The 13,416-nt window shown below is 55.4% G+C and overlaps 1 protein-coding gene across 1 annotated transcript; it reads right to left on the bottom strand.

Annotated features, from left to right (window-relative positions):
- Positions 1-1,222: 1,222 nt before the first annotated feature.
- On the bottom strand, positions 1,223-13,207 carry LOC130029321 (keratin, type II cytoskeletal 5-like). Its single transcript, XM_056120261.1, has 9 exons — positions 12,749-13,207; positions 10,905-11,113; positions 8,404-8,464; positions 7,657-7,752; positions 5,135-5,299; positions 4,263-4,388; positions 3,389-3,609; positions 2,473-2,507; positions 1,223-1,443 (listed from the first exon to the last, which is right to left on the bottom strand). Exons 1-9 carry the CDS (start codon positions 13,205-13,207, stop codon positions 1,223-1,225), a joined length of 1,593 nt encoding a protein of 530 aa, XP_055976236.1.
- Between the last annotated feature and the right edge of the window lie 209 nt (positions 13,208-13,416).

Genomic DNA, 13,416 nt, shown 5'->3' on the forward strand with positions numbered 1-13,416 from the left:
GGAGAGACAGCTGAAGTGGAGGAGGGTGAGAAGAGAAGGAATAAGCAAAGAAAAAGGTGGGAAGGGAAGTTTCCAGAAGAGTGTCCTGGAGACCTGGGGGAAGAGCCAGTATGTGTCCAGACATTGACTTTGGATGGGTGCTCCCACCTCTGTTCCTGCTTTGGGGGTCCTGCCCCTCCTCCCCAATCATCACATGAACCTTTCTGCCCAGGGACTGCTGTTCTAGCCTTGCCTTCAGTGAGGCAGATGGGCAAGATGAGCTCCACATTAACATTTTTTTTGAGCTTTCAGTGGCCCACGACACTAACATTTTATGTGTTCCCAGGCCATAAAAAACTTCGGGGTTCATGACAAAATCCTTCCATTCCAGAATGACTTAATCAAGGGTTGGTTGGCTTTTTGTTTCTTTTTGAGTCACACCCGGCGATGCACAGGGGTTACTCCTGGCTAATGCACGCAGGAATTGTGTGCATATGGTTCAGGGGACCATATGGGATGCTTGGAATCGAACCCGGGTCGGCTGTGTACAAAGCAAATGCCCTCCCCGCCGTGCAATCGCTCCAGCCCAGGTTGGCTATTCTCAAGAAGACGGATTTCTCATTCACGCATCCTATTGAGGAGCAGGTGTAGGGGGCGGGGAGCCTGGAGTAAGAATGAGGGGGTAGGAGGCAAGGTGTGGGCAAGGCTGGCCACCTTTCTCAGGGAACAGGGACCTATGTGGGGTCTTCAGTTGCCCCTGTGCGGGGGAGAAAGGACAGGACTTCAGTCGCCCCTGTGTGGGGGAGAAAGGACAGGACTGGGATCCCTGCACTGCCCTGCTCAGCCTCCCTGAAACACCATGCTCCCTTCTAAGCCCCGCGGAAGGCCTGGAGTCACACAGAGAGATCTGGGTCCCAAAGGAGGCACAACATGCCCAGAGGGTCCCAGCTCTACCCAGCCGGGTCTAGGCCAGAGCAGCGAGGTTAGCGTCAGCAGCCTTGGCAGGACCCTGGCTGAACTCTGGGGTTCGCAGTGGGTGGGGTGCCTCCTTGGGGCCCTGTGTGGAGCAAGAGGGACGCGCCAGACCACCTGCCCCGGGGCCCTCTGCAGCGGGATTCGTGCATGCGGGTGTCGGTCAGGCAAAGAAAGCGGCAGGTCTGAGGAACTGGGGGTGTCCCCAATGGGCTGGGAGCAGCCGGCCCAGGGGGGGGGGTTGGGGGGAAAGCGCGGTGCGGGGTGTTCTTTAGCTCCGGTAACTCTTCTTGGTGGACGACGTCTTGGTCACGACGCGCACGCTGGAGCTGCTGCCCATGCTGCGGCTGCTGTTGGCGCTGAAGCCGCCGCCCCCGCACAGGCCACCGCCGAAGCCGCTGCTGAAGCCGCCGCCGAAGCTGCCGCCTCCCGCACAGAGGCCGCCGCCCGCGCTGTAGCCGCTGCCGCCGCCGCAGGAGGAGGAGACCACGGCTGCGGGAGACACGGGAGAGCACGCTGCGGGGCCCGGGGAGACGCACAGCACAGCGCTCCGGGGTCCCGGGGAGACACAGCACAGTGCGCCACGGGGTCCCAGGGAGACGCACAGCACAGCGCGCTGCGGGGTTCCTGCCAGTTGGAGTGCGGTGAGAATCTCTCCACTCCCGGGAGCCAGGGGCAGGCGACGCTCCCCCTGCGCCTCCCTCCTGACCAGGACACTTTGCCCAGGCTGGGGAAGCAGGACCTCCGTGGGCCCGAGGGACTTACTAGTCCACTTCCCCCACCTTCTGAAGGAATGAATGGAGCCCCCCCCCCCCCCCCAGGTCACACCTGACAGAAAGGAATCCTCCACTCTGTACTCCTTCCTGCCCTGCCAGCCCAGAATGGCGTGGGAAGCATCTAAAGAAACTACTTGGTTAGGGTTGAAAGTCCCCTCCATCCTTTGAGAAGTGGAGACGGAGACCCACCCACACAGGCCTCCTCCTCCCCTCCAGTCCCCAGAGGAAGCTGCTGCCACTGTGCGGTGGGTTTCAAGTTGCTCCTCAGATTCCCTCCCTGTCCCCCCCCCCCCCCCCAGGAGCTCTCACTGCTCATGTGGGACTCAGGGTTCCTGGGTGCCACCTAGCTCCCATCTCCCCAAATTCTGAGACCCCCTCCCCACTAGCTCTGATGGTTCCTCCCAGAATGGTTCCTGGAAGCCGAGGCCCTGAAAGGGTACCAGTCTAGCCTGGCGGTCAGTGCACGTCCAGCCTAAGGTCCTTCCTCAGTCCAGGTTCCTAAAAGAGCTGAGTGAGCAGTCGGAGGTGCAGAAAGATACCGACTTCTCCAGGGCCCTCTCCCTGGGTCCATCACTGCAGGGAAGGTGGGGCCCCACAGTCTCTCCTGACTGTGCAGGTCTCTGCAGGACCCCTCAGAGGATCTCAATGACACCCTGGCCCCAGCGAGCTCGTTGGTTTGCTCATTAGTGAGGCGTTAGCATCCACTTGTCTCCCACTTCCCCATCTCCCCAAGACATTTACTCACAGATGTTCACAGGCCCGACACCTTCTCCAGTGAGTCTGTGGCAGTGGGGGGAGAGAAAGAGATATTTGGTTTGCTGAGGACTGAAGGGTCCTGGTCTTTGTATTCAAACATCAGCCCACTCACGGGTCCACCAGCACATTCACAGATGCCAGCAGCACACCTGCCATCACGCCCATGGGTGCCACTAGCATGTTCACAGGGTACCACCAGCACATCCGCATGGTGTCACCAGCACACCCATGGGTGCCACCAGCATGCCCACTGGTCCACTAGCATGCTCATGGGTGCCACCAGCAACTTTGTTCATCTTATTTGCTTTGGGGGTAATGTGAGGTGGTGCAGGCATGGCTGGAAGGAGGCAGGACAAAATAGAGAGAAGTGGGGAGCAGGGGAGAGAGGGGGTCGTGCTAGCCAGGAAGAGAGGGACAGTCAGATTGAAGAGCCCCGAGGCTTATCCGTAGGATGGCCTCATTGTCACAGGATCAGCAATGACTCTCCAGTAAGCTTTGTCCACTTTCCCTGACACCTTTGGCCACTGCCCCCCTGCTCTGCACCCAACAGAAGCTGTGGATGGGACTCTTACCACACGTGTCCATCTTACCACACGTGTTTTTCTGCCCTGGAATTTTGGGGGGAGAGGGGTCCCCCAATGGTGTTCAGGGAGCCTGATGCCACCTGCTGGTATTCTGCCAACTGTGGGGGCGAAGGGTGTTAAATGTGCTGTTGCTTGGGTCCTGTCATGACAGGGACTGGGTATGGGTGCTAGGGATTGTATGTGGGTCGGGCATATGCCCTGACCACTGTACTGTCTACTGCCCACCTGCCTGGGAATTCTCTCTGGGCCTGGCATGGTGGGGCTCTTATTCTCTGGCTCTACCAGTGTCCCTGTGTGTCGCGGAGGGGGACGGCTGCCCACCTGCACTCCTCGCCCTCCAGCAGCTTGCGGTAGGTGGCGATCTCCATGTCCAGGGCCAGCTTGACGTTCATGAGCTCCTGGTACTCGCGCAGCTGGCGTGCCATGTCCTGCTTGGCCTTCTGCAGGGCCTCCTCCAGCTCGGCCAGCTTGTTCCTGGCGTCCTTGAGGGCCAGCTCCCCACGCTGCTCGGCGTCAGCGATGGCACTCTGGAGAGTGGAACACTGCGGGGGGACATGGGGATCTGTGATACCGTCCACAGAGAATGCAGTAACACGTGGGCGTTAGGGCAGGAATATGCAAGCTTTTCCCAAAATGGATTGCATGTGAGAGGCCGGAGATTCCGGCAACTTTAACAACCAGATGATTCTCCATTTCCCTTCGATGTTTTGAGACTTATTCAGGTTGGAGAACTTGACTTGGGCCGTGGGGAGAGGGGGACTTCCCTGGCTAGGAGGTGAGCAAAGCAGGTCAAGCTTTTGCTGCAGTCACCTCCCCAGAACAGAACTTTGCTGGTGGAATAAATATTGGCCCAAACCTTAGAAGAAGGTCCTGGCCTCTGGGTCCTGCTTTCAAGCTACTAGAGGAGTGTCCATCCTCACACTGAGAGATGGCCTGAGGCCTTCCTGCCTTGCCATTCCCCCCAGGTCCTGCTGGTGCTCTCTAGGGAGTGCTCAGGTTGGGGGGTTCAGTCTCAAACTGTACTCGGATCCCTTTGAGCCCATCAGGCTGCGTTGTCCACAGACAAGCATCTCAAGGAATCGGCTGCATGTCTATGTTCCTGGATGTCCCTCTTCTCGCCAGGGTGCCCATGTGTGGGCTGATCAGGGCGGCCCCAGGCCTGCGTGGGGGAAGGATTCCGGGAGCTGGGCTTCACCTGTTTCTTCAGGTTGTCGATCTCAGAGCGCAGCCGCTGCATCATACGGTTCAGCTCAGAAATCTCCATCTTCGTGGTGCGGAGGTCGTCCCCATGCTGGCCGGCTGACCGCTGCAGCTCCTCGTACTGGGGAAGGAGACACAGGAGACAGGGTGGGGCGGGGTGGGCAGGGAAGAGCAGACAGTCACCTGGCTGGGCCTGGAATAGCTTCCCTGGCCCCCACCCACCTTTCTCCCCTGAATCCAGCCATGTTGCCTCTTGGCAAAGCCTAGCACCCTCCGCCCACTCTTTCTTCTTGGGTCTGGGCTTTCTTTTCTCTTCCTTGACTTCCTCCCAAACTCACACTCTCACCCTTACAAACTCAGCATCTGCTGCCATCCCCAACATTCTAATTTTTCAGTTCCTTAGAGTTCGCTCTTCTTGGTTCCACACCCTATATCCTTAATGACTCTTAGAGTGATTACTCCAACCTGTACAATCTCATGCTGTGGCCCATGTTTGATCCACTACAATCTCGCACCCTTAGTCAATTTACTTCTTTCATTTGAATCCAGGAGGTTAGATCTGCTTTGGGCCCTTTCTCTCCCGCTGGTCCCGGAGTCCAGAACTGTACTTTCAGACCTTCTTTCAGGCCACTAGAGGAGTGTCCATCCTCACCCTGAGAGATGACCTGACCTCCTCCTGTCTTGCATTTACCCAGGTTCTGCTGGTGCTCTCTAGGGAGTGCTTAGGTTGAAAGGTCAGTCTCAAACTGTACTCCGATCCCTTTGAGCCCATCAGACTGTGTTATCCACAGACAAGACTCTCAAGGAATTGACCTTAGCAATCCCAGCTTGCTCAGACAGTTTCATGAATTGACCCTGAGCTCTCACCTTGGTCTGGTACCAGGACTCAGCCTCGGCCCGGCTGCGGTTGGCGATGTCCTCATACTGGGCCTTCACCTCAGAGATGATACTATCCAGGTCCAGCTTGCGATTGTTGTCCATGGACAGGACCACGGAGGTTTCTGAGATCTGGGCCTGCAGCTGAGCCAGCTCCTGTGATGGGTGCAAAAAGGGAGAACTAGAGCAGTGTGTATGTGTGTGTGTGTGTGTGTGTGTGTGTGTGTGTGTGTGTGTGTACTACATGTGTATTTACGTGTATGTGCACACCATCATGTCACCACCTGTGACCAGGTCCTCAGGACCCACACGTGGGGTGGAGCATCCTCCTTAAGTCTGAGAGGGCTGGGAAGGCCATTAGGGAGGTCTCTGAGTTGACCTCCATCCTTTATCATGTGCTCATCTGCAGGAAAGGAGCAGCTGAAAGGGGGCTCGGCTAGGCTTTTCAGAAGGCACCCCACTGTCAAGGTGGCCTCGTGTCTTCTACTAGAAGCAGAGTACCATGTTCCGAGAAAATGTAGTATTTCACACCAAATAAAGAAATCATCTTGTAAAGAAAACGGAGGCAGAAGGAGACAGCACATTCTGCTGTGTCCCATGGTGACTTCACCCTGCAACTTAGGACAGGGTGGAGAGACTCTAGTTGGAAAACAGAAATTACCCCATACTGTAGAAAGGGCCCCGGACCACTTCTGGAATCTGTGAGAAGGTTTGACATCTATCTTAGTGGGTGTTCTAGTGCCTTCTCTGTGAGATTAGTTTTCACATGTGCACATACAATGAGCTGTGAGATAGTGAGTTTGCAATTCATCTATTAGTGATCACTCTTCAGAATTTTCTAGAACCTGCCTTCTTAAACTGTAGGTCAAGACTCACTATAGAATCTGAATAGATGAGGGGGTGGGAAAGTTTGTGAACAATTTGGCAACAGTGAAAGGTTTCTGAGAGTGCAATGACCAAAAATCAGACCAAAAATGAATTCTAAATCAACCCTGTAGTAATTCTGAGGGTTTTGTGGCAGTGCTGTTCCTGTGGGGTCATCTCAGGCAAAAGGAAAAGTTTCAGAAGCCTTAAACGAGAACTCATGTCCTCAAAAAATGACCCAGTCTAGCAGCATTGGCAGGTTGGAAATGTAACCTTTAGGGTGTTACCTTAGACATTGAACCATAATTGGCTTCTAAAATATTCTGAGGATCTGTAAAATTCAAGAGTCACTGAGCCAAAGCACAAATCTAAGTCGGATTTCTTGCCTTTATGAACCATTGCTTTACCCATTTCCATTGCAAGTGGCAGTGCTGCTGAATTAGTTTTTCCCAGTAGCTTATTTTGCAGGAGGGTCTCTGCCCTGGGGATGGGTAGGCTAGTGGCTAGTTCAGAATTAGGAGCCATCGCCTCAGCAGGTGTTAGTCCTGGAGTAAGTAGATAAGCAGGGAAAATGGGACCTTCCCAGACCAGAGAGATGGTACAGGAAGTAGGGAACTTGCCTTGCATGTGGCTGACCTGGGTTTGATCCCCGACACCACATACAATCCCCAGAACCCACCAGCAGAGATCCCTGAGCACAGAGTAAGGAGTAAGCCCTGAGTACTGCCAGATATGACCTCCAAACAAAAACAGAACAAGAAAATGAGGCATCTTTGTCCCTTGTGGGAGTTGGGATGGTCAAACCATCCTTCTGAAGACCCAGAACCCAGCTCCGATTCTTGACAGAATTCCATCGGGTACGAAATAGATCCAGTAAGATTATCATCTTCGTAGGCGGCCTGGCAGAACATGTGTGCCTGAACATAGCTGGTGCCCTCTAATGAAAGCTCTGTCTCTCTACTTGGCTCCAGTTCCCTGGACCTCCTTGGGCTCGAACCCTTAACAGGGGCATTTCTGCTTCCCAATCAGGCTGGCTAGACCCTCCCTGCTTCTAAACCTGGCTCAAGTCCTCTATTCTTCCAGAGTCTCTTCAAGGATCGCCTGCCTCTGATCTGTCTTCTCTGCTGTCCCTAAGGGGACTGAAATGGTATAGTTCGCTCCTTGACTCATTTCATTCTGTCTCCTCCACTGTATTGGAAGAAACTCCTGGAGTCCCATCTTCTTAACTGCAGTACAGGAACCAGTACGACAAAGGAGACAGAGCATGTCTACAGGAGAGACGGGCAGTTGTGCCCTGTGCTTCTCGAGACACCTGAGGACTCACTAATTATTTATTGAGCTGCCCCCAGTCCAGCTCGGGGATGAATGCAGAAGTCCCACATAATGCAGTGACAAGCAGTTTGTTTGTCTCTTTAACAGAAACTGCCAGCTCAGTCCAGGTTGAATGTCTCCTGTGACCTTGACCTAGCAGCTGTCCTTGGGAGCCCTATTTTCTCCTTTGTTGGAGAAGTAGCAGCTACTCCATGAAGTCTGACCAGGAAGGGTGGGGTGGGGGGCAACAGAGAGGACTAAGTTAGGACTAAGTCTCTGTGGTCAGCCAAGACTCCCCAGTTCCAGCTCTTCAGAGGGGGGTCTCTGGCATCACTTACCGCCTCGAAGAAAGCCCTCAGGAAGTTGATCTCGTCCATCAGGGCGTCTACCTTGGCCTCCAGCTCCACCTTATTCATGTAGGCAGCATCCACATCCTGGACACAGAACATTTTGCGAGTGCCACCCTGCCCTGCCTGCCAGCTCCTCTGCCTGCTAGTTTGTGGGGAGAACTTCAGCTCCCAGAGTGAATACAGGTCCTGACTGTGGTCCGGGCCCACACTGGGTGAGGACTCGGCTCTCAGCAAAGACCCCCGGGCTCATTAACCGCTAATAACTGGAAGAGGTCCAAAGGCTCCTCCATCCTGGACCCCTTCATGACCTCCTTTGCCTCTCCCCAAGATCTGCCTCCATAGCTCAGTGCCACTTCTCTGCTTTCCGCTCTTGCTTGGCAGGACGTCCCAGGTAGGAGCTGGCAGCTGGTCCCTGTCCTGTACCACCCTCTTGAACCCAACTTTCTGTCCCAGAGACCCATCCCCTCTCCCACACCCACCTCCACGGGGCAAGGGTGCATGGAGATTTCCAGGTGGAGGTTTCCAGGTGGGCTCTGGAATCCTGACCCCCGATGATCTGGGTAACTGGGCAGCTAAACCTCCCTGAGCCTACCCTTCCACACCTCTACGGTGAAAGCTGCTTCCAGATTGGCTGCCCAGCTTAGACTGAGTCCTGCGGGCAGGGGCCCTCGCTAACATGGCAACTGGCATGCCCAGAGGTGCTGGGGTGAGGAGGGAGCACTGTGGCGGCCTTACCTTCTTGAGCATCACAAATTCATTCTCTGCTGCTGTGCGTCTGTTGATTTCCTCTTCGTACCTGTAGGAAGGGTCCAGAAGTTAGGGGCGTCGGGAGTGGGGGCTGGTGAGGTGGAAGCAGGCAGGCTGGGTGAGTTTCAGGGCTGACCTGGAAAGCTGCTGCTACCGCATCACCTGCTTATTGTACATGTGATTGCTCCCCTCCCCCCCAAGTCCCTCTTCCAACCCTGAGCCCCCAAAGCACAGAGTGACCCGTGTTCCTGCCGAGGAGGTTTCACGGCACTGTGACTCCCTGAGTGAGTTCTGGGGCCAGTGAGGGGCAGGCGCACCTCCTTTATAAGCCAGACTCTCCTCTGAGGGGAGGGCTGAGAGAAGTGTCCAGGTGGCTCTCCCAGACCCCCGCTGGCTCCCACACCCATACCCGGGTGCCCTTCCAGAGCCGCCCAGGTCACAGCCTCATGAGCTGGGAACATCTTTAGGCCAACGGGAGCTTGCTTTACTTTGCCTTTGGACAGCAACCCCACTGCCCATCTGTCCCCGAGAGGCATGTGGGGGTGCCCCCTCGCTCACGGATCTCCAGGAAGTCTCTAGGTGACCCACTCCCCGACCAATCCTCTCTGCCTCAATAGTTGTTCTTGCAAGACCACCAAGTGGGGTACTATATAGTGTGTGTGGCCAGGGAGACGCCTCTACCCTCTTGTATTTGCTATTGCGGTTGCCCCCCTGCAGTATTTAGGGTCAACCAGTGCCACTCTCCTGGCAGGACTCAGGGGTCCACCCATGGTCTGGAAGGCAGGTAATGCAGTACCAGGGACTGAGTCCATGACCTTACCAGGAAAGACACGAGCTGTCCAGCTCACGCCCACCCAGTGCCTGTGCTGTCTGTGGGGCCTGTGTGCCTCCCCTGAAGTTCTTTTGGAAACGATATGGTCTCCTTTCCTCCTTTTTCTTCCTCTAGAGCCTTGCCACCTGTTTTCTGTGTCTTTGCCAGAGGGCAGGCATCCCTTGGCCCCAGGTAGAACCTTTATGTGTCTGCCACAGGAATGACACAGTGAATAACCAGGAGCAGGTGATGTGGTAGCAGCAGCTTTCCAGGCCAGCCCTGAACCAGCAGAACCCACATCCCTCCTCTGGGCCTTTTCCCTTCTCAATATTGAACATTAGTCTCCTCCTCCAGGTAGCCCTCTTAGATGGAAACACTCTTATCCCATATTTGCGTACATATCATAAATGATCCACTTGCACTTCCTTCTCTTGTCTGTGTCTGCACAAAGATACCCAAATTGCCAATACGATGCTATATGCCAGGCTTTAGGTATTCTACCAAGCATTTTATGTGCAAGTTTTGACTTAACAATTCTCAACCCCGACCTCTGTGATATGGTTCTGTTAATATCTTTTTTTAAAAACAGGGCAAGGAACTGGGGTTCAGAGAGATTTGTTCTCTTGAGGTCCACATTCTAACTCCACTGACTATAAATCTTAAATGCCTCCACGAGGCCTTTCTGTGCTCCTGGGAATGCTCTGCAAAAGTGCTCAACAAGGGACCCATTCACCACGTGTGGCTGTTGAACACTTGAAATACACTCAGTGGTGGTTAATGGGACCAAGGAATTAAATTCTGCATTTGGTTCCACTTCAGTTTGAATATGATCAGTCACAGACAGCCAGTGGCTGCCATGCTGACTGAACTCTCCAATCTGAAGCTTCCTGCCACAGCCAAACAGAATCCAAACCTCCCTATCAAGTCACTTACTTGGGTCTGGAATGAGATGATTAGGACGAAATTAGAACAATGAAATTAAATAGGGCTGGAGTGATAGCACAGCGATAGGGTGTTTGCCTTGAACATGGCTGACCCGGCCGACCTGAATTCGATTCCTCCGCCCCTCTCGGAGAGCTCAGCAAGCTACTGAGAGTATCTCACCTACATGCCAAAGCCTGACAAGCACCTGTGATGTATTTGATGTGCCAAAAACAAGTCTCACGATGGAGACTGGGATCGCTCGAACAAATTGATGAACAACGGGAGGACAGTGCTACAGTGCAGTGCTACAGAAATGAAATATTAAATGTGCCAAGAGGCACTGGTTCACCGTTATGTTTAGCAGTGTGTGTGTGTGTGTGTGTGTGTGTGTGTGTGTCCCTGGGACTGCAGCAAATGCATTTCTATTGGCTTTCTGCACACCTCTTGGTCAGGGCTGAGTGATGGCCTGAGCTTTAGGTAAATTCGCAATGGGTTTGGGCTGAGACAATGGAGTGAGGGGCTCCCATTCCACAGGCTGTGCTTTGCACGATGGGTCTGTGTGGTGCTTGCTTGGTGCATCGTCCTCTCTCGTGTGTGCTTTTCATCCGCATCTATAACCCCGGTGCCTCTGCACTGCAGGGACCCTGTCTCCTCCCACTTTTCAGTCTAGCTCACTTCCGACTTCAGCATGCGGTCTAGCCCCCTGGGTCTGGGATCTTTCGGGGAGCCCTGGGGAAGGGCTGGGTGTACTCACTTGTTCTTGAAGTCCTCCACCACGTCCTGCATGTTCTTCAGCTCCGTCTCCAGCCTGGAGCGCTCTCCGCCCAGGCAGTCCAGCTGCCGCCGCAGGGTGCTGATGTAAGCTTCAAACATGGGCTCCAAGTTGGCCCTGGTGGTTTTGTGCTCCTGCAGGAGGCTCCATTTTGTTTCTAGGACCTTGTTCTGCTGCTCCAGGAAGCGCACCTGGCCCGGCCAGAGAGGGAGAGGCTGTGAGGGCTTCCGAGTAGCAGTCTTGTGGTGGTGGGGATGCTCAGGCCTTGGAGGGAGACAGCATTCCCCACTTCACACCTCCCAGTCCATGACAGTGCCCGGGCCCTGTTGCAGGCTCCCCACTTTCCTCTTCAGAAGAGCCAGAGCACAGGGAGCTCAGGCAGTGCTGTGCAGTGACTCCAACACATCTTGGAGTAGGACAGGCAAAGAGAGCAAGAGGAAGCGAGGAAGGAGAGGCGCCTAGCTCATGAATGGGCGAGCGCAATTCCCAAGGAGGGGGCAGGAGGTTCTTGGGAGGAAATGTTATCCGACTACTTTCTTCTGGATGTGATTTCTCTAGACCTCAAATTGGAATTCAGTGACCCATACTCCAGGGCTGCCCAGAACAAGTCACTATGTGGTCCCATGGAGGTCTCCTAGGCCTGGTTCCATCATGCGCCCCTGCTCCCGTTGCTGTCGTGAACGACTCCTTTGGTTTCCCCTCATTGCTGGGACAACTGCAGGGTGTGAGAAGTCTCCCCCTCCCCCCTCTCCAAGCCCTCCTCTCGGAAGTGTCTGGGCACACGGGGCCTCTGAGAAGAAGGGAGCTAGAATAGTGCTCCTCCTCCTCCTTCCTGGCACCTGCCATTCCCCCCTCCTGCACCCCCTCCCCCCGCTTGTCTCCTGTCATCAGAGGGAGACCAGAAGTGCTGGCTCCAGGTCTGCTTTCGTCCCAGCCCTGGACTCTCACGTCTTCTGCGTGTGAGCCAAGATAAAGACCTCAGAGTCAGGCTTTTGGAAACCTCACATCTGTTGGTGCAAACCCCAGACCAAGTGGGGCAATACAGGGTGGGGGGGGAGGAGGAGCCGCTGCCTCGGTGGTTAAGTTTGAGTTCTGAGCTCCAGAACTCAAGAGCTCCCAAACTCCAGAGCTTCCAGAGCCTGTCAGGCCCGTAGACACCTTAGTGTCCTGAGTGTTGAGGTGACACCCAGCACCAGAGCCAACGCAGAGCCTGGGTAGCTGGTCACTTCATTGAGCTCCAGTCTGAATGCCCAGTCTCAGTGCCCAGCCTCTGGAACTGGCTCTTTCCAGGCAGACAGCCCCTGCAGGTCCTTGAGAGAAGCCGTTCCTTCCCCACAGGGGGTCCTCTCTAGCACTGCAGGGCACCCGCAATGGGTGGGAACTCAGCTGAAACCACAGCTTCCTTCTCGCCCAAAAGAAAAGTATGGGCACCCCCTTGTCAAACCCAAGTGACTAAGGAGGTTGGCACGGAAGATCTGTCCTGTGGACAGAACAGGAGGAAGTGGCCCAGCCCACTCCTGGGAGCTGACCCACAGCCTTTCATTTCTCTCTGCCTTTCCCCTACTTGTGTCCACCCCACTGTTCTAATTTTAAATCTGTCCGTCCATGAGAAGGCCACGTCCTGACAGAGGGTCAGAAAGTGCTGAGTCCTGAAGTCGGGCCTTTTCCTGCTTCTACCTTGACGGGGTGGAAACCCCCGTCCACCCAGCGAGGTGGAGGACCACTGTTGGCGGGGCAAGTGGCACCTGGACCTCCGCGAAGCTTAGAGACCTTGACCCCACCGCCTGAGACTCAGCTGTTTGAGGGTGAGCCCACCGACCGCTCACCTTGTCGATGAAGGAGGCGAACTTGTTGTTGAGAGTCTTGATCTGCTCCTTCTCCTCCTTCCGCACCCGTTGGAGCGAGGGGTCGATCTCCAGGTGGAGGGGTGTCAGGAGGCTCTGGTTGACGGTCACCTCCTGGATACCCCCAGGTCCACACACTGCCCCACTCCCCATGCCGTAGCCACCAAAGGCGCCCCCCATTCTGCCCCCCAGACCCAGCCCATAGCCAGCACCCCCGAAGCTGGCCCGGCTGGAGCGGTAGCCCCCACTGGTGGAGATTCTCTTGCTACCCGCAAGGCCGTGGAGGCTCCGGGTGCCAAAGCCGCCCCCAAAGCTCTTCCCGGTTTGGCACACAGAGGAGGACGTGAAGCTGGTCCGGCAGCCGGGCATGAGGCTGGCCGAGGACGCGCTGAAGTTCCGGGTGCCACCGGACTTGATGGTGACGGAGGATCGCTGGCTCATGGTGGGAGTGGCTGTCCGAGAGAGGATCGAGACGTCCGCGGGGTCAGCAGAGCCTGGCTCTCCCCGCTCTCCTTGACTTTTATCCTGTGCAAGAACTGGGCTTGGCCGGAGAAGATCAAAGACCACTTTGCTGAGCTCACCCCGGTGGCATGTCTGGCCCCAGCCCGTCTCCCTGCCCCACTAATCATCCCGTGGAACACCCTCGCCGG

This window comes from Sorex fumeus, unplaced genomic scaffold, assembly GCF_029834395.1.
Source record: "Sorex fumeus unplaced genomic scaffold, SorFum_2.1 ptg000042l, whole genome shotgun sequence".
Taxonomy (NCBI): Eukaryota; Metazoa; Chordata; class Mammalia; order Eulipotyphla; family Soricidae; genus Sorex; species Sorex fumeus.

Excerpts from the sequence above, each read along its gene's own strand:
- LOC130029321 (XM_056120261.1), bottom strand. The coding sequence starts at position 13,207 with ATGAGCCAGCGATCCTCCGTCACCATCAAGTCCGGTGGCACCCGGAAC. Across the intron at positions 8,465-10,904 it reads GTGGAGGACTTCAAGAACAA|GTACGAAGAGGAAATCAACA; the intron begins GTGAGTACACCC and ends CCCTTCCTACAG. Across the intron at positions 3,610-4,262 it reads TCGACAACCTGAAGAAACAG|TGTTCCACTCTCCAGAGTGC; the intron begins GTGAAGCCCAGC and ends GTCCCCCCGCAG.